The 23957-nt window shown below is 41.4% G+C and overlaps 1 protein-coding gene across 1 annotated transcript in view; it reads left to right on the forward strand.

Moving 5' to 3' along the window:
- The first annotated feature begins 3095 nt into the window (after positions 1-3095).
- Positions 3096-23957, forward strand: part of LOC145415122 (glutaminase liver isoform, mitochondrial-like) — a 182229-nt gene continuing 161367 nt past the window's right edge. The window contains exons 1-2 of the mRNA XM_080284541.1: positions 3096-3293; positions 23395-23453. Coding sequence (XP_080140667.1) covers positions 3096-3293; positions 23395-23453 — 257 coding nt within the window. The remainder of the gene's footprint in view (positions 3294-23394; positions 23454-23957) is intronic.

The following is a 23957-nucleotide window of genomic DNA, read 5'->3' on the forward strand; positions in this document are numbered from 1 at the left end:
TAATAATAATGAAGAAACATTTTTCAGCTCAGACTATTCGACATAAATTACCTGCCGGCAGACATAAGTAACTTAAAGACTAAAATAATTTCAGAAATGGTAACAGAATAAAATTCTGTGGTAGTCAAGTGCGACTAAACAGATGGCTATCTAAATAAATTTCCAAATAACTTTGCACAATAAATTTATCTTATACCTACAGTCGCCTCAAGAAGTGATGGCAGAGTTTCAGATTGCTTTGGTCACTCTGCCCTACGTTCAATGAAAACAGTGAATATAAGGTAAACATTCAGTGCCTTCATCACGTCATATCAAATAAAATATATATCTTATCGCGCTAAGAATAATGTAAAATGAATAACGGGAGGCAGTAATATATTAGATTTAGAAGTTAACTCACCTTTCCCGATTTGAATGAATGTGAAATGTATTACTCCGCGCGCGGTGGGCAGTAGGCCTATAACCCGTGCCTATAACTCCGTGTTCCTGATTTATTTTTTCCCAGGATTTCAGATGCAGATGATCTAGTTTTGAAGACCAGTTAAAAAAAAAAATCATGTGACTGCAATACACTGCCTTATTTTCAAATGCTATGGTGATGAGACAGCAACAATAAGGATGTCCTAACAATGAGATTATTCTTTGTAATGATGCCCTACCTGCGGTAGCAGCAAGACCATACTGACTGTTATTCCGTCTTCCTCCCGGCAGTAATAATTATTATTAGCAACTTTATTACCAATTGATGCAAAATTATTTTTTAGCCGTAAGGAGGTATGACAGATTTTACCTTTTTCTCTTACACCAGGCAATCAACAGGACCAAAACATGAGTTCATAAATTCTTGCAATGCAAAAGCACGCACTTTTTACTCCATCTTTTAATCTTAATATGTGTTTAAATAAACTGTAATGTCCTGCTGAACAGAATATGCTGATTTGGAAGTTTTGAACTCAATGATTTGTTTATGAACCTCTGCATTTTATTACTCTTGTTAATCGATTATGCACTGAGGATATCAGACTATGACAAGTTAGCATTCACCAAGGAGCTCCGACTCTAGGCAAATTTCGAGGTTCTATTTTTATACTTCTTTCACCAATAGCCCTCTGGCTTATATTATGTAATTCAGAGATTTTTCTTAATGGAAAACTGGCCAAAGGCAGTATAATAACTGCATGTCTTTGAGTAAATGTAATCTCCTTTCGTGCGTGTTGATCGAAACATTTAAAATAGCTTACTGGCTTACGCCGCCTTCCCGCTTTCTGTCGTCGTTCATGGAGAAATTGGAAACGGAAATAAATTACTTTAAATTAGTCCCTAGTATTGTAACGGAAATTATTTTCTAAATAATAATTACTAATTTTAGTTGTTTATTGAAGCTCCCTTTTGTTGAGTTTTACGCTACTAAAAAATTATTGCGTTTTACCATACTAGGTTAGAACTCCACAAATTATTCCTGACTGTCCCTGAGCGATAGTTGTGAAATTTCAATTAGTTCCGTTTAGGATTTCCTATTATCGTAACTAACGAACTGCATCCTACAATTTTGAAATAAACAGGTACTTTGGCATTGATTTATTGTTTTTAGTAAATTTTACGTATTAGGTTTCACCTCGTAGAGATATAAGGAAGAATATATGCACTATCGCTGACCGAAAACTTCTGGATACTCCGTCGTCACTTCTTAGGCCGACTGTACAAAGCCACACTGATGACATTTCATTTTGTTCGAAAGTTTATTATCTTTCGTGTTTAATGATTTAAGATGGATGTAATGAATTTGGATCACATGGTGGCATCGGGCATTTGATAAAGCATCCGAAACCCGATGTCTTGCATAATCCCTGTCATCCAGTCATTCGTGTTCACACGAGAATTTTCTTTGGAATGTACAGCAAAGAGTATGTAAATTACCGGTATTTCTGAAGAATGGATTTTAAAAAATCCAGTTAAACATCTGAGCAATAAAGGTCGCCGTTAATGTTGTGTTGTTGATCAATTGAAAACAAAGGAAATGTAAACACTAAAAGTCAAATTCTGAGAAAGGGTAAGCGAATATTTCGTAGAAGCAATTGCTTGACGGTGTCCTTTATATCAACTGCACTTCTTCCACACCTTCACAACCTGTCATAATTTGCCTAGACATCACCTGACGGTTTTAGCTTATATCCACTCGTCAGGACTGGCGTCAATGTTGCACTTTTGTGGTTACCTTTATAAACGGCCTATAACCTGATCTGATAGTACTGTTCCCGTCTCTGTCAGAAATAGTCGATATATAAAAGATATGTTGATTTTTGTACGGAACGTTAGAGAAAACTATCAGAATTTAGCTTGGTTGTAAGTGCCGCCGAAGCGACTGAGCCTGGACATTGTTGTGTGTTGTCCGTACTAACCTCTCCTTTCATACGGTATATTAGTAATATATAATGTATTGCGATTAACTGCCATAATAAAATTAGTAGGGTTAAATCCTTCCCAAAATAACTCTGCAACTCAATGACAAGTGACGATGAAACCCACTGTAAAGTTTCGGAGTTCATTCTGGGAAACTGGTGCAGTACAATAGTTTGGTCAGATGATTGCAGAGCACACCCAAGAGATGGAGATATCAGTTTCAGTTACCCTGTATTTTATTTCTATTATGAATCACACGCGAAAGTATAACTGAAGAAATATTAAGTTTACATTTACTATCCTGGTGTGGGTGGTGGTAGGTGAGAAAACGTTAGTTCGTCTGCGCGATGTTGCCTGACGTCACCAGCAGATGCACAACGAGCCGGCAGCCTCTGCCTCAGTGTGACTTGTGCTACCCGACCGTGAGAGTTTACCATCCCACCTCAGTGCTCCTTGACTCGCTCCTCTCCCACGGTGCTGTCTTCTGTATTTCAAATACAGAGACTCGTTTCGTGTTCCCAGAGGCGAGCCTGAGCCATCAACGATCTGTTGGGAGGCGGAGAGCGTGGTGGTGTGTGGTTCTTCGAAGACGAAAGCCTGGTGGTGTAGGGCACTAACACTCCTCCCTACTAACTTACCGGCCAGGGCTCTGCTCTAGGCCTCCTCCCGCCCTTCCTAGTCCCCCCGCCCTCGCCATGGATCAGGTTGGTCGTATAGTGGTGAGGTCGCTGCTGGGGGCCTGGCCGGGCCTGAGGGCAGCCCTAGGTCAGGCCAGGTCAGCCTCCAGGTGCAGCCTCCCACGCCCGCAGTGCTTGTGTCGGCGCACGCCTATCCTGCCTCCCCATGCCGCCCCTGCTGCCCCTGCTGCATGCCGCTCTCTGTTTACCACTAGAGTAAGTCTCTGTCACCTCCTCGCCCCTCCCCTGCGTGATATTTGGGGTGAGGGGGAGGAGGGTTATTTGATATGCCTCCATCCACGTGTGTGCCACACGCCATCACCACATAACCATCACCACGGGTGTCACCACGCTAACTTCACAACAGCAGTCATATCCACCACAACCACCACCACTACCACTACACCACCCACAATTACCACCACACTCACGTTATGCCACTCATTAGTCAGGTTAGTCACGGCTCGTTTCCATATCACCATTGCTGACACCACTCGGGTCATAAGCTTCTTCATACACCCTGTTACAATCACCGCTACACCCACCACATCACCACATCCACCACATCACCACATCCACCACTGCACTCACCATCAGCACCACCACACCTACCACCATCCAATCGCCATCAGCACGACCACCACACCATCCAGTCAACATCACGACGCCCATCACTCCAAGCACTACCACATCCACCGTCACACCACAACCATAACATCACACCACCATTACCACCACCACCACCACTACGACCAGGACCACCACATCACGCCACACCACAATCAACACCACCCACCACCATCATCAGCACGACCGCCACACCCTGCACAATCACGCGAAAATCACTACCATCACCACCACCACACCATCATAACCACACTACCGTCTCCAATACACCATCATATCATCAGGGACCTCTAGATCGGCACCACAGCATCACTACATCACCAATTCACCAACAGACTCACAGACAGCACCAAGCTACACACCCACAGCCACACCCACATCACATCAGCCATTAGACACATCATTAATCACGGCTGGACACCACAGCGTCAGCACATCAACCTACCCATTGTCGAGGCAGATCTGGCCAGCGCATACCACCATCCCAATGAATAGAGCCTATATCAGGGTTCTTTAGCAGTTTTTTTGAATTCCCAGACCAAATTTATCACAGCCTACGCATCCCCTTTGATTTGTTATATGTTGAGTATTTTATCAGCTTTTAATTTTTAGGTAGAAGAAATCGTTTACCGAAAAGTATATAGCATTCTGTATTAAGCAGAGTGGTTTATACACCTTTAGGTAAGCATAATGAAAATAGTGTAATATGGCACAGTTAAATAACCTGAACAATAATAGATGATCAAATGCTAGGAAGTTTTGCCTCGAGGTAGTACAGAAAACTGACGCACCTCACATTGCTCTTGCCCAAATTTCGTTCTGATTTTCATTCTTTTGCAAATTATTCCACGTAGCCCTGTGACAGAAAAAGACCATAGTACGACCCTACATCTTTTCCACAGCACTTCATCATGACTAGCATCATACTGTCATGTTCTATTGGTACAGCTCGGGTTTCCAGGTGGAGAGATAGCAATTAGGCCAAGTTAGAGTTAATAGAGTACCGTATAGTGACGATGCACCACTTGTTGAGGTTTCTCATGCATCTCCCCTTTTGAAGAACCCTGGCCTATATCATTATATCTCAGCGCCGCCTGACATTTCATCCAATCACCGGACCTTATCACATCTTTTCACCTTATCTCTTGACCAGATCACAGCTCGCCATTACTCACCACCACCATACATCACTGCACCACACATAGCATATTGCTCTGATGTATTATATTATCATTTCAATGCATCATGCACATCGTATCACGGCCTTACTCCACATCACATCACAAACATCATTTACCAGGAGTACACCACACCACTACGCAACTTGTCACACCACTTCACATTCCGGTAACCGCACCACATAGTCACACCAAATCGTTATGCATCATGCCATTACACTACGTCACATCTTCATACCACACCTTTACATTTAATTGTCATCAACACATCACCACTTTATGTAGTCACACAGCCATTGCATAACGTCACATTTGCCTATTACATCACCATTGCACAAGTGACTAAGGTCAAGGCTCTACTTATCACCATTGCACACCTACAGTCACATCACATCCCCATAGCACATCACCACTTCATCGACACAGATTATTTCACAAAACATCACCACTGCACATCATTGCAGTGCACGTCGCATTACATGACCAATGCACATCGCTCATCACATCATTTTTCTGTGCGCATAATCATCTTTCATCACACCACTTCACCATTGCTTATCGTACGACATTGCCTTTGAACACAGCACCAGTGAATATCATGTATCACCTTTGCACCTACCATTTTCACATCACATCACTGAATATCATGCATAACCTTTGCACATACCAGTGTCACATCACACATCACCTTTGCCCACATCGCCATTCACATCACCAATCACCACACCTTTGCCCACATCGCCATTCACATCACCAATCACCACACCTTTGCCCACATCGCCATTCACATCACCAATCACCACTATCATACCATATTACTTTTGCACACATAGCCTACCTGATCATCAAGGCATGTCCACATCACATCACATCACATCACATCACCTTTGCACTCATATTACAGAGATACAAAAGGCAAACAGCAACAGGCCTTATGGTCCTTTCGAGGCTGTTTGTTACATTTCTCATTAAACTACGTCACCATTGCACATCAAATTAGGTCAACACACATCACAACTACAGTAACTGAAGACAAACCGACAACGAGGATCATAGGGTAATAGTGGTATGGAGTTTCGGTCATATCAGATAATTATATTATGCATGTTGTTGGTGAAAGAATGCATGGGAGCATGACTGATAACATGGGTAGGAAATGACATCATGTACAGCACTGCATGGTTAAGGAATGTCCATTGTGGATGTCTGCATGTTGAGATATGAGAGGATATTTGGTTCAATGATTATTTGCATGAAAGTAGGCTACTTTTCTTGAAATGAGCAAGTGCACGAATCCTGCAGAAACATAGACAGTGTATGTAATATTTTTTTTATTAGCCAATAACATAGCCTATACTTCATCATCACTTGTACTATATTTAGTATATTTGCTTTCCATGACTTATTTTTTTAAATCAGTCACTGTCCCAGTAGTTTTCTCTACTTCAGCGTTTGTCCTTTGACATCGCCTGGGCGTATTAGCCTACTGTTAGCTAAGTGAGAAACATAAGGATAAATGTACAGCTCAGTAGCCTGTATACCGGTGCCGATTCTCAATACTGGTGTTGTTTTTTAGTAAATTAGTGGGTGTTGTTTTTATTAAATTGGTGGGTGACGAGCGACTTGGAGGCGTTTTGTCTGTGGCCACCCTTTGCGGGATTAGGGCGTCGGGCTATAGATAGATAGACGATACCATTTTGGGCATTCTATTCCTGTGTCTAAGTTACCGTATGACATTGTTCTCATTACCGAACTGTTTTTGTTGTGCCGTGTACCATTTACATACATTACACAGTTTTTCCACAGCCAGTTTTGATATTTGATGTTTGATTGAGTGTGTGACTGACAACAAAAGCACCCAAACATTCCCCACGACGGTGACAACCGTCGAAATTACAATCCTATTTCATATTTAGGTCCAGTATTCTCGTCAGCTTAGGAGGCAGCCGAACACATCTTCCTTACCAGCTGATTTCCGCATGACACGCCAACATTCGCTTGCAAGTCATTTACAAAGTCCATATCGATATGATAAAGGCATAGATGACTGTCTTGCAGGAGGATAGTAAAGTGTAGTATCAGTATGCAGAATAAAATTTAGGCCTGCATGAGGATAGTGAATTAAGGGTTGTATGTAGCCTACAACAAATCGTGTCCTGCAGGATGACAATAAAGTACGATATGCAGCATAAAATGAGGCTTGGAAGAGGATAGTAAAGTGTCGTGTGTATAATAAACATTGAGGAAGAAGTGCTAGAGAACCTCTGTAGCCGACGAGAATACGGCCGTAGGTGTGGGATCAACTCGTTCTATCTCCTCTGCATCCTTCACCTAAGTAAGCCTCCAGCGTGGTTAGGTTACGTCACAGTGTTGGACTTCGTAGACTGCAACAGTGCCAAGTTACACAGAATGTGACCTTGCCAGCTTCATATTCTCCAGACTGACACAGCCTTTTTTTTCCTCCTATGTTTTTACCCTCAAAACGTGATCAGGTATTAAATCGCGAAGACTGAGATTTATCGTTGTGGTGTAACCGCATTTCCCCTATGTCCTGCTGTACGGTCGAGTTGGCACCATTGTTCGTGTATAGAGATTGGGCGGATTCGCAGTTTTGGTTAGGCTGTTACGTACATGTAATTGTCTGATAGACCTTTTCCGCAATATAGCATTTTGTACTGCCTGAAAGTTGTCCAGTTCATAAGTTTACCCTTTGTCATAATTTCTTTTTACTGTTGAGTAGATAAACAGTATTCTCGATCTCTTTTAACTTTCCTGACACTTACTGTATCTTTTGCAGGTTACATCACAGGTAGCCTATTGCGAGATTGACGATCAGGTTAAGAACATTAATGTGGGCGGTTGGGCATGTGATATGGAGCCGAGATTTTGAAAAGAAAATTGAAACGATGAACGAATGGATATATTGCACTTTTAAGTGGGTAGAAATGTGATGTTAATGTAAAATTCGGTACCTTTGCTTTCCTTTCCCTGTTTCTGGACCCTGCCAAATTAATTTCTCATAATGGGAATATGGGCGAGCACGATGGTGCTGCAGTTCAGAATCACCACAAAGTCCTGTTACTTCAATAGACAAATTACATCATTCTGCGAGAATGAAAAGAGCATACTCGATTACTCGTACCGGTATACCTACTTATAACTGGTTGAGATTTTAGTCATGTAAGCGTACCTTCTTTTGCATTTCATCAAAGTGAAGGTCTTAATACTATTTTGTCATTCGAGTCATTTTGTCAGGGACAACGAATCACATTGGCCTCTATAACCTCCTTGGTGGGTTCCTAGTGTTTTGGTCTCGGCAACATATTTCTCATCAGCATAATTCCCTGTTTCTCCATGCATTTCTTATATCACACCACATTGGAAAAGCTTAGTCTCCTACACACGCCTAGCTTATATCCGTGCATGATGCATAAGGTGGGAGTGGGTCACTCCGTCGGTGACAAAGTGTTGTCCATCGGACCTAAGGATCAATTCCCCTTCAAGACTTGTAAAACACAGCTTGAAAAGATATAGTAGTATTGCTCACCCATGGCAGTTACCATCATAAGATGTGCTTTTCAAACCTTTCATTTTGCTACCACCGGGGAAGTTCTGCTTTATCATTTTCTGATAGAAACTGATTAGAATGTTTTCTGTTCTTATCCCATCATTTTTCTCGCAACCTCTCCCAGCTAGGCCTACAAGCATACACTTCACTACTCACTTTGACAGGTCAGCTTAATGGCCTATCCATTTGCACAGCAAACTCTTCCCAGCTTAATCTCTCCTCGGTCAGTCTCCATCAACCTTTCCAGCAACCTCACAGCCTCGCTGCCCCATCTTCCATCATAAGTTTGACGCCCCATCTCGGGTAACTTGGTAACTCTCTCTCTCTCTCTCTCTCTCTCTCTCTCTCTCTCTCTCTCTCTCTCTCTCTCTCTCTCTCTCTCAAACCGCTTCGCTTCTGAGAACAATAAAAATCGCGTTTTGTTTTACTTGCTGCCATTCTTTCCTCTGTCACCCTCCACTCGTTTGTCCCGTTAAGGTAGGTTATTTCATTTCTTTCCCCCTAGTTCATTATTGTCCAATTTCCTTTTTCTGCTTCGTCTTTTGTCCTCTTCTTCCTCTGGTCTGTCCTTTCCTTACACGCGTACCTTAAAATGTTAATCCATGCTCATTTTCCATCATGATTTTTTCCCCGTTTCTCATAGTTTCTTCTTTTATTTTATTTTCCGTTGCTTATTATTGTGACTCTTATTTTCATCATGACATACTTTTCTTCCTGTCTCCTTGGCGCTCACTTAGTCTCCTTTAATTCCTTGTCATTACATGTTTCTCTTTCCTCATCCAGCCTTCGTATTTTGTTTTGATGGGTGATTTTTTCCCCTCTTCTATATAAGCTTCGTGTGTATTACCTTTTAATACATCCATTATTTCCTACGGTTCTGTGTACTTGTATTATAATTCTTTCACTTTAACTTTTCGTAGTCCAGTGGCAGAAAAAGAATACTTCGGTTCAACATCCCTTTCATAACACTTCTCATGACTAGCATCATACTTTAATGCTAGTAATTTCTTAAAGCTCAGCACTCAAGATCAAGGAATGATAATTTTAGGCCAAGTTAAAATGAAAAGAGTATTGAATTACTTAATCTCCATCATCTGCGCCCTTTTCTTCATTGTTCTCTTCTTTTTCTTTTCGTTATATATTCACTTCAACCCTTCTCTTCATTTTCTTTTCGTTATATATTCACTTCAACCCAAATAGCCTTTGTCATTATCTTTCTGTATTGCTGTTACCAGACGATTTTATTCAGCACAAAGGAGTCACTTGGTGCTGATGGAGCTGATGAAGGCTGTTTTTAACCCCTCGAGTTCAAAAAATCTTTAGTGAATAAAACTCATCAGGAGCTTCAAGAAAGAAAAAAAAAAAAGTGACCTGGTTCCAGTTCGAAAAATTGTAAGTGAATAAAAGTAAATAACCTGGAGATAAGAAGAAAATATATATAATCGGGTTGAAGGATTAAAAATTTTCGTTGACTGAGAGCTGAGTTGAATCTTCGGGAAAGGATTCAAACTTGTCCCTCCGTTAACTCTTTAAGCGGGTGAGATACACTGGACCGTAAGCTATTGTCAGTCGATGATATTTCACACGAAGAATACCTCTCCCGGTGAAAAGAGGTGGCTTAGTCTCCTCTTTCACATCACATTTTCACTCGATTTTTTTCTCTTATTTTGCATCGTGTTTATCCTTTGATCTTTATTTTGTCGATTCTTTCATTCGGTTTGTTCTTGTTCATCCTTTTATCTTAACCTTTGTCAGTTTTTTTTTCTTTCTTTCATTTGCTGTCCTTTCATCGTCGCCTCATTCTTTCGTTTATCCTTTGATCCTCTTTTGTCTATCCTTTGAACTTTTTTTTTTTTTTTTTACCGCGCTGGTTCTCAACCTGGGGGGCGCATTCCCCTAGGGGAGCGTGACCAGTTTCCAAGGGGGGCGCGAGGACTTACAGGAAAAATAGTATGGCATGGACAAATGTGTGTGCGTGTGTCACGATGAACCATTGATTTATATTCAGTTACTTCAGTATTCATATTCAGTCTCTGCTCCGTCCTCCAGTGCACACTTTTCTTTGTACCGGTGTAATTTTTTTCTTTCTTTGTCAGTTGCCTGGTCGCCTTCCTGCTTTTTCTTTTCTCTTTGTAATCTGGACGTTTCCAGAGAAAACTGAAGACCACAAAAAGTATTATATTGGAAGATGGACGGCATCCCAGTTAAAATATAAACTTCCCTTATCTCCCGCCCCCTTCAGTCTCCTGTAAAGGGGGGTAGTGAACTGCAGAAGGGATAATTCAGCCTAAATTCACCTGGATTAACGACGTCCACTTGAACCTGCACCAATATCAATAATTCGGAATTAAGTTTTTAGAGTCAGATGGGAGGGGGGGGGGAGGTGTGGACATGAGGACCGAGACTAAAGGGGGAGCGATCCTGAAATAGGCTAAGAATTTCTGGTCTTTCTTTTCATCCGGCATGTCTGTGTCTTTTCTTGAATTTGTTTTGTTGTCTCTCCTTCCGTTATCATGTTCCCTGTACTTTCGTCGTCCATAATTGCCTTCCATATTAGCCAATCCTGTCAACCCGAGGATGCTCTGTTTACTTCATTTTTGCTACTACTGTACTAGTCAGTTTTATTCAGCTTGAAAACACCTCTTGTATTCCTAGGGATAATGTAGCCCGTATCTCTAGTAAAATAATGAAAAAATGATGGTGGTGATGGTGACTAACAATAACCGTAATAATAATAATAATAATAATAATAATAATAATAATAAAATCGCCTGATCTAACTTTTTCCACTCCAGTTAATGGGTAAATTTGGTGAGCTTAAATTTGATAGGTAATCAAGGAGACTTATTCCAGCCTCATATCTAAGGCTCATGGAATGTCATGCAACTCCGACTTCATATTCAAGTCATGGGAGTGGCACAGTTCCGTCTGATGAAAACAAACCCCCTATATCAGTAAAATCTGCCATCTGATTCAAGGGGATATTCTCTCTCTCTCTCTCTCTCTCTCTCTCTCTCTCTCTCTCTCTCGTCAGTTTGTGGATATTTGTAATCACATCGTCAATTATTGCCTATTGTCTCTCTCTCTTTCCATGCTTGCCTGTTGCCTTCATTCTTCCATCTTTTGTTGCTAATTTCTAACCTTTTTACTCTTAATCTTCAATGCCATTATTGCGTATGGTCTCTCTTCCTTGCAGCCTATTAGTTTCTTTTTCTTACCCTTCTTGTCAGTCTTCCTCACCTTCCTTCTTGCCAGGCGTCTTACGCTTTTTCTCTTTTATGCATTTATGACGTCTAGTCTCTTATCCGTTTAATAATGCGTATTATCTCATTCTCTTTCGTTGCCTGCTCTATATTCATCTCATGCCTCATTCTTAGTTCCTGGTCTTTTATGGCTATTTCAGTCTCGTTCCATTTTCGTTCATCCTTGCGTATTTTCCCCGTTTTCTTCTTGTTTTCATCCTTCATACTGTTGGCCTTCATCGTCAACGCTTATTCCATTTTCGTCATGCCTATATTACTTATTTTTCCTTTCTTTTCCTCCCAGTATTGTGTATTTTCTCTTTTCCTGTCTGGTCGTGTTTGTTGCCTTCTCTCTTCCTTTGTGTCGTCCATTCTTATAGCCTCGTATCTTAATCCTTTATCTTTATCGTCCATTGTTGGGCATTTTCTGTCTCCTTCCTTCTTCAATCCCATTATCGCATTATTCTTATCCCTACCCTTGAGTCATTGTGTTCCCTCTTCCCCTCTGGGTCTTCTTTTATTTGCCCACCTTCCACATTTCCCTAGCTTTCTCTCCCACGTTTTCACCAAACCATTCCTATTCGGCATATCCCTTCCCCTACCCCAATTTTTGTGGTAGTAGTTCATTTTTCATCCAGTGTTTACGTCTTGCATTTGCCATTCGACCATTCTCATTATTTATTTATATTATTCACCGTCCCATTCAAACCCTTCCAATTCTTGTGTATTTCTTCGTTTTCTTTCCGGTTTTTGTGTTTCTTCGTTTTCCTTCCAGTTCTTGTGTACTTCCTCGTTTCCTTCCAGTTTTTGTGTATTTCCTCGTTTTCCTTACAGTTTTGGTGTATTTTCTCATTTTCTTTCCAGTTTTGTGTATTTTTTCTTTTCCTTTCGTGTTTTTGTCGTTTCTTATGTCCGTGTTGTCTGTCTTTTCCCTTTGTACGCACCATTCCGTTTCTGCCTAGGCTGTTTCCCCTTTGCCTTCCAGATTACCCTTCATTTCTCTCTCTCTAGTGTTCTCTTCCTTTCCGTTGTTTGAGTTGTATTCACCGTCTCGCTGTTGCGCTGGGTATCGCTTTTTTCTCCTTTTCACAATTTCGTATCGCATTTCCCTTCCCATTAACGTTATTTGTGTATTATTCACTTCATTATTAAGCATTTTTCCGTTCCAATCCATATATCTTTCCCTTATAAATTTCATGTTATTGTCCTTTCTGTTAACTTCCCTCCCGTACAGGCCCCACTTCCATAATTAGTTTCTCCTTCCCACTGCTCGCCCATTAAACAGTTCATTATATAGCTACATCGATCCTCAGACCACACAGATCTCATTGTCCCAACGAAGGCCGTAAGCGTCTTACTCGTCACATAGAAGTAGCTTAAAAGAAAAAAAAGAATAGTAAGAAAGCATTCCCCCCACCCCGAGACTCCCAAAAACAAGCGTCAGAGCCGTGAAGGGAATTGTAAGCAGCACTGTAAAGGTTGTATTTTTCCCTTTCACTTTTCCGTGTTAATTATCCAATTTTTCACTTCTCTATTTTGCATGTATTCTCCTTCCATTGTTGGCTCACCCATTAGTCGCGTATTTTTCTCCTTACGTACTCCCGTCTTTCATTTCTCTTGTTCTCTTCCTTTATTTACGTATTAGTCACCTTATTATTACGTATTTTCCACTTTCTGTTAGTTTGTTTCTTAGTATTTGCCATTTTTTTCCCCTCGCTGTGTTTTCTCCCCCTCCAGTATTCGGTGTTACCTCTCCATTTCTGTCCTCGGCCCTCCCCTCACAATTACTCCCCTTCGTGTCTTACGCCACAACACGTCTAGCTATGAGGTGTTGTCATGTCTCCATTGATCGCAGAGGTGGAGAGGGGGGCTGGGGGAGGAGGAGGAAGGGGAAACGTGGAGGGGTAATAGAGGAGGAGGAATGGAGAGAGAGTAGGGGAGGAAAAGAAAGCGAAGATGGAGGAACGAGGTGGACAGGATTGAGAGGAGATAAGCTAAGAAGGGAAGGAGTATGGAAGCTTATGAGAGCAAGAGAAAGGAAAGAAGGGGAGAAGTACAGGGGGATAACGGAAGAAGGGAGAGGGTAGGGGGAGAAGAGGGAAGCGAAGATGGAAGAACAAGGTAGAGAGAGGGTTGGGGAATGGAGTTGAGATGGAGATAAAAGAATGGATGGAGTTAGGAAGTTCAGGAGCGAGAGAAGTGGAGGAAAGAGAGAAGTAGAGGGAGAGGAAGAAGAGAGAGGACAGGGGAGTATAACTGAGCTTGAAAGGAGGGAAAACCAAAAGGAAGCGAAAATGGAGGAACGAGGTTGTATGGCATCAGAGGCAATGTAGAGCTGAAAGTTGGCTTAAGGAATGAAAACAGGGAGTTGTGTTTAATCGGAAAGAATCAGACTGGATTAATGTCATAAGAGGATGTGTCCCAATGTTCAGTTCAGATATGGGCTTTGTTCTGTTCTTAATTAATATCGACTACAATGGTGAGGGCTTGTGTCGAAAAATCTCCAAATTTGCTGATGATACAAAAATCGGTGATAGATTAGATACACCCGAACAGAGACTGGTGATTCAAAGAGATTAGACAAATTATTTAACTGGGCTCAAACGTGGCGAATGGCTTTTAATGATGACATATGTAAAGTTTTAAATATTGGGAGTAAAAGAGAAAAACTAGGGTAAACTGTGAATGATGCTCAACTCCAGAATGCGAATCAAGAAAAAGATTTTGGATAAATAATAAAAAATAATCTGAAAGAAACTCGACAGTGCACAGAAATAATGAAGAAAGCTAATAAATTAGTTGGATTTATAGGCAGAGCATTTGAATTTAAATCACAGAATTTCATTTTCTCCATGTACAGCTCCTTCATATGGCCCTTTTTGAAGTACTGTGTTCAGCTTTGGTTACCTTAGTACAAGATGGATATGGAGAAACTAGAGATAGTGCAGCGAAGCGTACCAAAAAGGATACCCAGATTAAGAAACAAACCGTATGAGGAACGTTTAGAAGAGCTATATAGAGCTTGTTAACTTATCAAGGGATCGGATTCCGGTATACAAAATTTTTAAGGACGTGACAATATGGTAGTGGACAAGTACTTCACAATTACTCATTTAAATTACACTGGAAGTAATGGTTATAAAATCATCGGCAAACGTTTCCAGCCTTAGAAGTAAAACACCTTTTCTTCAGTAGAGCTGTCAAGATATGGATAAATTTGCCCAGAAATATGGCAGTAATAAAGTTTAAAAGTCGATTGGATACGTATCTGGCCTCGAGTCCTCAGTGAAAGCGTTCATAGCTGAGTGATTTTTCTGATTAGTTGAAGGGGGAAGTTTAGTAGATACAGGAGAAAGGAAGGAGAGATGGAGGAGGAAGGGTGAAAGAAGAGGCTAGGGGAGTTCGGAACCTGCTAGGGTTGGGGAGGGGGAGATGAGTGAAGAAGGGAAAGAGGATAGAGGAGAGGGAGATGAAGGGAGAGGGGAGGGGGAGAAAAGGAAGGAAAGGAGATAGGTAGGGAATTTTGAGGCTGAAACAGGATGAGAGCAAGGAGGAGGAGGGGGCAGGGAATATGGATGAGGAAGGAGGGAGGGGGGACTCAGGGGAAATGGAAAGAAATTTAGGAGAGAACTGGGTAAGGAAGAAAAATATGGAGAGAGAGAGGGGAGGAGGGAGGGAGGGAGGAAGGGAGAGGGATTAAGGAGAGAGATGGAGGAATTGATGAAGGAAGAGGAGGAGGAACTGAGGGAGGGAAAGAGAGAGGCGAGGAACTAAGGGTGGGAGGGAAGGAGAGAGATGGAGGAACTGAGGGAGGGAGAGGGAGAGACGGAGGAACTGAGGGAAGAAGAAAAGGAGAGAGGCAGAGAAACTGAAAGAGGGAGGAAAGAAGAGAGGCGGAGGAAGCGAAGGAGGGGGTACTTAGGAGAAAAGGTGAGAGAGGGGAAAATGATGCTTGTAAAAACAGAAGAAAGAGAAAGAAAAATAAAGATGGAGGGAGAACAGGAGAGAGTAAGGGAAGTAAGAGAAGGTGAGAAGAGAGGAAGGTTTGAGGGGAAATGGGCGGTGAGAATGAATGATAATGGGGAAAAAAATGCAATGTGAGGGAGAAGATAGAAGGGAGAATGGGAGGGAAAGTGAATGACGGATAGAGGAAGTTGCGGAATTGATTGTTGGCGAGGGGGGAAAGGGAGGGTAAGTTGGAGAGAGAGAGAGAGAGAGAGAGAGCTTGCAGGAAGTAACATAGATTACATGTACGTACAGTAAATGAATAAGAGGTGATACGAAAATGCTTGCAGTACAACAAACACCGGTGTAGATAGATAGGTAGATAAACAGATAGATATATGGATAGACAGACATATAGATAGACAGACAGATAGACAAGTAGGTAATCTGAGTAAATACTGATACATAGGTAGGTAGATAGAAAGGTAGAGAGATAATAACAAGTTTGGAAGAAAACAGCCAGGCTAGAGATATGAAAGAAATGAGTGAGAAGGGTAGGTCAGGGGTCAGAGGGGTAGTCAGCCAGGTCGCGGTCAATACGCCGGTGATATGAGAGAGAGAGAGAGAGAGGTGATGTAAGGGAAGGAGAGAATACGGATGGATAGAAGAAGGAAGGAGGAAAAAAAAGAGCAGACTGGCCTGTTGAGAAGAAACGAAAGAACGAGAAATTAGAGGAGGTGTGGGAGAAAAGGGGTATCGTAGATGTGCGATCAGTTTAACACCTTTACATGGATGGTGTTTTTCTTATCCTATTCTTGATATTTCCAGACGATTTTATTCAGCTAAGGGGAGATAAGTGGAGGTGTTAGGTACGGCCATTGTTAACTCTCTCACTGAAGGAGAGTTGTTGAAGAGATAGGCCTTCATGTGGTGGCACCGATATAAGTAAGTCGCCGAACTGCCTGGTTATTCAGACCTCCCTCAACTACTTCCCTATCTTTTCAAAGGGTGATGGCAATGCCGGGTCCATGATTATAGGGTGAGTATAAAAAGGGGCTTCCTGGAAGCAACGGGGGGTTGAGATGACCCGAGCACCAAAAGATAATTTGCTTCAAAATTAACGGAAGGAGGGGGATGAAAGGGGGCCTACGGAGAATTTGGGGGGCTGTAAGTGGAGGATAATGAACTACAGAAGGTTACCTCAGCCTGCAGCCCACTGGGTTCACGCGTCAGATGAACCTCTGTCTACAACAATAACAACAGCTACTACTAGCCACTAAAAGAGATTCTTGATAACTTGAGTCAGATGGTCCCGTAGTTGTCAGAAAAAAATTAACACCTGCAGTTCAATGACGTACCGGTACCGTACTTCCTTATTTTCTTCCTTCGACCACCAGGAGGTTTTGTTCAAGACAGACCTCAGGTAACGGAGGGGTTAACGAAGGCTGCATTTACTTCTCCAGTTAGAAAAATCTCTCCATGGCTTCATATCGTCTGGTGGTGTCAAGAACAGAATATAAACCGTCAGTGAAGTGACGTGGTTAAATTGCGTCATCGTAGTGAAGGAGTTTCACAACTCAAAAATACAATGCATACTATATATATATAGCCTATATATATACAACTTTTAGCTTACCAGTATATCATTCCATATCCCTCCCTTTTTCTGCCTCCTCTCTACTCATAGAAATTAGCCATGATATAATAAATAGTTGTCATATATTTACGTATCTTACTGAACGTGTACCGGTAAATATAAATTCCGTACTCTTCTATGATACCTGTACTTACATTACATAACTAACCTGGCATAGATTTGTATTCAATAAATCTAGGTTAAGCTAATGTTCAAGTGGAAAGTTGAAATGTTCAAGTGGAAAGTTGATATACTACCATAACACATCTAGCAAGGTATTATATAAAGTAAAAAAATATATTAACTGGCCACTGATGTTTCCAGTTGCTGACTAGGGCTCCTTTAGCTGAACTGAGGTGTGCTAAATATACGCTCCTCGAAATGAGAAAGAGATTTGAATTATATGTACAGTATTTAACTCTCTCTCTCTCTCTCTCTCTCTCTCTCTCTCTCTCTCTCTCTCAAGCTTCTGAGTGAGTATTCTTTGGATTTCTCTCGGTAAAAACGCTAGTCTGCCAAAATATCCCTGTGCAGCTGGCTCAACGAAAGAGTTAATATCATTGTAACGAGACACCGCACAATCAGTGTAATGCACTCTGATGATAGTTCTTCCTTTAGTACTCGTTTTTCATTTCGTTTCCATGCTCATCTTTTTCTTCCTCTTCTTCCTCCATCAGTTTTTTTTTTTTTAAATTTCGTTTTCCTTTCCTCCTCCTCTCTGCTGGGATTTTTTTTTTTACCGTTTCGTTTCTTTTTTTTATTTTGTCGTCGTCGTCGTCGTCGTCGTCGTCGTCCTTCTCCTCCTCCTCCTCCTCCTCCTCCTTCTCCTCCTCCTTGTGGTCAGTTACCATTGCGCAGCCCCCTTGCATGGCTTTCAGTAATTCATGTTGTTCCCGCCTTAGGCTTGATCGCTTTATTGCTCCGTCTTGCATGGTTTAGTCTCTGGTGACATAGGAGACTTCGTAGCATTCTCCATTTTCTTTTCTTCATTCTCTTTAGCATACCTCAGTCTTCTCTAGTTTGTTATTTATGTCTTTTTAGTCTTGCCATGGTTTGCGTAAGGAGGATATGAAGCTTGGATATGCAAAATAAATCTCTTAGGAGAGATGTGTTAAGAAAACTGAGCCAACGAACACCTCTCTTTGTCTTTAGTTGTGACTGGGTTCGTTTAACTTGTGTGCAGTTGGGCTAACCGCAGCATTTGTGATGGGTTGCGATCTCTTTCGGTTGTGTACTCGTGTAATTAACTGGATTAGCCTCATTAAAGTTCGTATGTAAAATGTGGGGAATTGTTGAAAATTTCGACGGTAGGTCCAACTTGATCGATCGACTGAATTTTCAATATGATCGGTTGATAGGAAATTCTATAGTAGCATTTGTCTGAATCTGTAAAGTTCCAGTAAGTTGATTGATTGCAGATTTCGATGATAAAATGTTTGATTACAGTATGTAATTTAATTGGTTGATTGAGCATTTCGACGGCTGAGTTTTGGTTGGTTGGAAATTTTGACAGTGTTTGGCTGAGTGGAAATTAGTTGTAGCAGCTTGTTTGGCTTACTTAGAATTCATCACTGTCACTGAAGGGAAATACTCAGCGAAATACTCAGTTGACTTGGATATTCATATGCAAAGGCTTTGAGTCGTCTTCCTGTTGATCGAAATAGCGACTCTACGTTAGTCTATTCGAATTCTGAATGGAAAACTTATCATACAAAATTTGAAGAATTTCATCAGTAGAGCGAGCGAGCAGACTACCTAAGTTTCTTCCGAAGGCCTAATTCATTCTGAAATTTTCGTACTTAACGTTTTCGTGCACCAAGAAGTTGTGAAGATACCTGTACTGATTGAATTTGTTCATGTAATCTCCTTGATCATGTTTTCATCAGCGGAAAGAGACGAATAGCCATCCTGATATATAGAAAGAACATCATACGATAAGAAGTGTATATTCAAGTAAACAGCCACTCTTGTGGGATAGGAATACTTCATTGCTGTACAGTACTGGAATTGTTTCGATTAATTTTAACATTGCAATTGCATTTTCTTTCGGCTTTCAGTTGAATTTTCATGGCGTGTGTTCCGACTTGGTAGGACTATGCACAAGGAAGGAAGCTGGTGTCAGAGAGTGTCAGTGGCAGAAATGAAGAGAGCTGCGAAAAAACTGAAGAATGGGAGTGTTGGCGGTGATGAAATGTGTTAGGAAATTATGAAAAGTAGTGCAGAGACCGCAGTGAGCTGTTTGCGCGAAATTTGCCAAAAAGCCTGGGAGAGAGGAGCTGTATTAATGGAGTTGAAGAAGGATGCGATTAAGACCTTGTATTAAGAAGTGACTGTTATGAGTGCAAGAAATAATTTTGGATTTATTGTTTTGAAATCTGTGGGTAAAGAATATAGACCCATGTAGAAGACTGGTGATGAAAGTTAGGCAGTTACGTGTCTGGTGAGTCCTAAGCAGAGTGGTTTCTGGAGTGGCAGGGCATGTGAGGACAAGATATTTTTAGTAAAACAAACAATAGAGAAAGCATGTGAGAACGACTTAAGTTATTTATGGCACGGAGGGTGAAAGCTTTGTGAGAGACTAAACAGGGAGGGATTATTCCGTAGGCGGTTTGTCGTGTTGAAGGTAAAATGCAGAAGACTGTCAAGAATATTGTTATTTTGGTGTTGAATCATGTTTAAGAGTATATGAATGTTTGATTGAGGGGTTCATTATTAATAATGAACTTGTCGTTGAGTAACCCAGGTCTGTCTGGCCGAATAGACCCAGCAACCGCAGGCAAGCAATCGCCACAGCAGGTCCATCCCGTGCAGTGCACCAATGTTTCCTTGCGGCATAGGGCGCCTTGCCACAGTGAGGTGCGAAGAGTGTGAAAGTTTGGTTCTTAGATGGACGCCTCATTTGCGTCTGTCCTAGTGTACAGAGGCACCGTAGGTGGATTCGCATCACACCGTTGATTATATGGTTACCACCCAGCATTGTAAATGGTGTCCTTGGGTACAGAAAACTATCAGTTTCGTCACTCAGTGTAGAGTTAAGTGGGATGACGAGTAAGAAAAGTGGCGGGAAGGAAGGGAGAAAACAGGAAAAGAGAGGGCAGACACAGAAAAGGAATGATAGTGAAGGACGAAGTAGGCAACACAATATCGAATGACCGAATGATAGGTGCCCCCTCCTACCACCATAAGTACTGAAGTAATACAAAAGGTGTGTGATGTCCACATGGCTTTTCAGTACGGTGTATAACCACGCCATACGAGTATATGGGCGGAGTCTTGTGAGAACTTAGAACGAGGGTGCGGAGACGGGAGAAGCATACGATAAATGCCGAGTGGGTTCAATGTTTCAGGTTTAATGCATGCTTAGATTGTGCGGATGATGCAGTGTTGCTTGCTAGGCTAGTAACGAAGGAAATCTTTGTAGTCTGGATCAGAATTTTGTGAATGTGAGCGACAAGGTGAAAGAAGTGTAGATAAAAGTATAGCTACATACCGGTATTTGTGGATCGAGTTGATGTGTTAATGAAAGGCGGGAGAGTGGACTTGGTGGAAGTGTTAAGGTAGCTGACTAGCAGTGACAGAAATGAGAGCTACGTATGTAAAGCAAGGGGAGAGCAGAGTAACTGAAGGAAGTAAAGTGGCAGCTACTTTGAAGGTCTTGATACAGAATAGAAGCCTGAATAGCTTACAAGGCGTACAAGAGAACCGCGGAAAGAAATGTTAGTGACGACATAAACATAGGGTGTGAGACTCTAGAGTGACGTGAATATAAAAATAGTGGAAGCAGGGACTCTCTAAGTAATTTATTGGCACGGTACGTGGTTGAGTACTGTACATTGGATAAGAAATGTACAGATTCTTTAAAGATACTGTGTTGAGGATTATAGATCAGACGGAACAAGAAGAAGAGTGTGTGCTTAGATATTATCAAGGAGAGAATTGGATTTAATAAAGGGGCGAACGGAGTAGTTACCAGGTATGTGTGCGATTTGGAGGGTAAGAGCTTGAAGGAGGCGCGGGAAAGAAGGGGGATGGGTAAGTCAGTGTGTGTGTGTGTGTGTGTGTGTGTGTGTGTGTGAAAGTGATTTATGGAAACTGAGGCAGCAAGGGAATTTAAGGGTAGAATGGAAGGATAAAGAATGTGAAGGTGTGCATGACAGGCGGTGCAATCCTTCTTCAACGTAGTAGTCAAAAGAATGGTCTCTCCCACACACAGTATTAAGTACAATTCTTAGTCCTTATGGATAGTTTGGCCTGTGAAGCAAAGAATTTCGAAGGCTTGAATGATGAGTGGCACTGGTCACCGCTGATAGTTTAACTTCTGCGTTTTTCTTTCCCAAATCGTGGATCCCTCTCAAATGTGTTCGTGGGAGATGCAGTGATGATGATAATGATGATGATGATATTGTCAGATTCGCATTCCAGGACAAGTCCATTATGTAGTAAAGTTCACCAGGTACGGTAGGGTATGGTTTGTGGAGGGTGGTCACCTTGAGGACTGATTGTCATGCGTATCCACCACCTGATCAGTCAGGTGACAGAAAGGCGTGATGTCGTACGCCCGCCACCCCCGCTGTGTTGACACCGGCTCAGTCAGCTGATGTTTAAATATACACGAACACCGTCTAAGAGTGGTTAAAACACCATAGTATCGAAGTATAAAGGAAGTAGAGGCCTTGTACAGTCTCTCTCTCTCTCTCTCTCTCTCTCTCTCTGCTAGAAATATATGTTATCGAGTACACTGATCTACCATAACACTTCCCAATACAAAACGTTATGTAACGCATCCGCTCCAGGGTTTCCATAACGCTCATATTAAAACAGCAGTACCGGTTTATTGAGTGGCCCCCGACGACTGTTTTGGGGTGAAAATATCGTTACCAGCTAAATGCGGAAAGCAAATGAAAATAAATCTGATAGAAAATAGTGATACCGTAAATTAAACCCCCATTGATGATTATTATCGTTGTAGTCTAGACATCTTGTCACAGGAATTGAGCAGTATGGAAATGCAAAGCCATGAAAGGTACCTATGCCCATGAAATCTTTGACTGAACAGGACGATGGAGACCTTAATAGTATGTAAAATAGTTCTAAGAATCATAATGGGTAGCGATGAGGAAAAAACAGCAATAATGGTATGGAAAATGTACTGGTAACTCTTAGTGAGGAAGTGTGGTAGGTTCAAAGTCCTTAAAACTTGTACTGTAAATTGTACTTATAAATAAATAATATCATTAGTAAATTGAGAGAGAAGTGGAAGATAAAACTACCGGTACCGTAGAAAGTATGGGGCTGCGGCGAGGTACCAGCGCAGAGGAGGTATCTGGCCTTGACAGCTATTCTCGCCCTTTTAAGAGTCTAAACACTTCAGGTAGATGGTGCTTTGTTTATTTATTTATTTATTTATTCATTCATTCATTTTTAGTTTATTCTTGCTTCCTTCGGACGATTTTATTTAGGTTAATAAAGACCGTGCTGAAAGGTTGATGATGGCTGTATCTAACCTTTCCACTTCGAAATCTCTCTCAAGTTGAATGAAATCCTCTGGAGATAGCAAGAATAAGTTTTAATAGTACGTCATCGTTTTAAATACTGGTAATGTAATGGCCCCCACAGAGTACTGGAGTGGTGGTGGTATTTGTTCTTCCCTGTCTCGAGGGATAGTATGGGGGACAAGTAGTTAGTGACATAGCGGAAGCTGTAACAAACTTCCAAAAGTAAGAGCATGAAAAATAGCTAACCACATTTGCTGGATGTTTTTTATTAGTTTCCCCAAGTTCATCTGGAACGTGAACCCAGTAGACTGCTGGATTAAGTTGCCATTCTGCAGTTCACCATCCTCCGTTTGGAGGATAGGGAAGTAGTTGATGGACATTTGTATGAATATAGCCAGACAGTGGACCCGTCTGTTTACATCGGTGCCACAAGATGAAGATGAAGGCTCCCTCTCCAACACCTTGATGTCACAGCATAATATGGAAGAGAACCAGTAAATGATGTTGAAAAGCCTGCAGAAATAACCGTGTGGAATATAACTAACGCTTTGTAAATGACAGTGTGGAGATAGAGCTGAGTAAATAACTGTGAAGTATCTAACGGCATTTGCTTGATGTCATTGCAGGAACAGGACGCTTCTTGGCGGGACAGCATCTGCATCTCAGTCGACTGCGAGGATGAAACGTGAGTATGACAGTTATTATTTTTTTTTGGTCAGAATTTTGAGTCCTCATATTTGTAACTAATTTCTTAATTACTTTTACGTTTGTCTTTTAGGCTTATCTACAGTAGTTACAATGTTTTTGATCGAAAAATTCTGCGGTGCATTAGAGTCCAGGGACTGCATTGTAATCTTTGTTGAACGGGTTTACTTAAGGTTTATGGTATATGTAGGCTAATGTACTTTTAAAACAGTCTTATGATTCACCATTCCCTTACTGCAGAATCTCTCTTGTTCTTGAAATACCACTCTTAACATAATATTATGTAACCTGCCATGGAATTTCCCACAATATTACTGAAACCCGCACTTTGTCGTATTTAAGAATGTTGGCATAGTACCTTCCTTTGAATATTAATAATACGTGGTTGTGACTGGATATTTCTGTACATTCTACAAATACTACAGGTGCTACAAATCTCCAAGTCCATTTATAGTACGGACCGGTATTTGTATCAGTCAGTACC

The sequence above is a fragment of the Coenobita brevimanus genome, chromosome 101, assembly GCF_032717465.1.
Source record: "Coenobita brevimanus isolate Jiangsu-jjx chromosome 101, ASM3271746v2, whole genome shotgun sequence".
Taxonomy (NCBI): domain Eukaryota; kingdom Metazoa; phylum Arthropoda; class Malacostraca; order Decapoda; family Coenobitidae; genus Coenobita; species Coenobita brevimanus.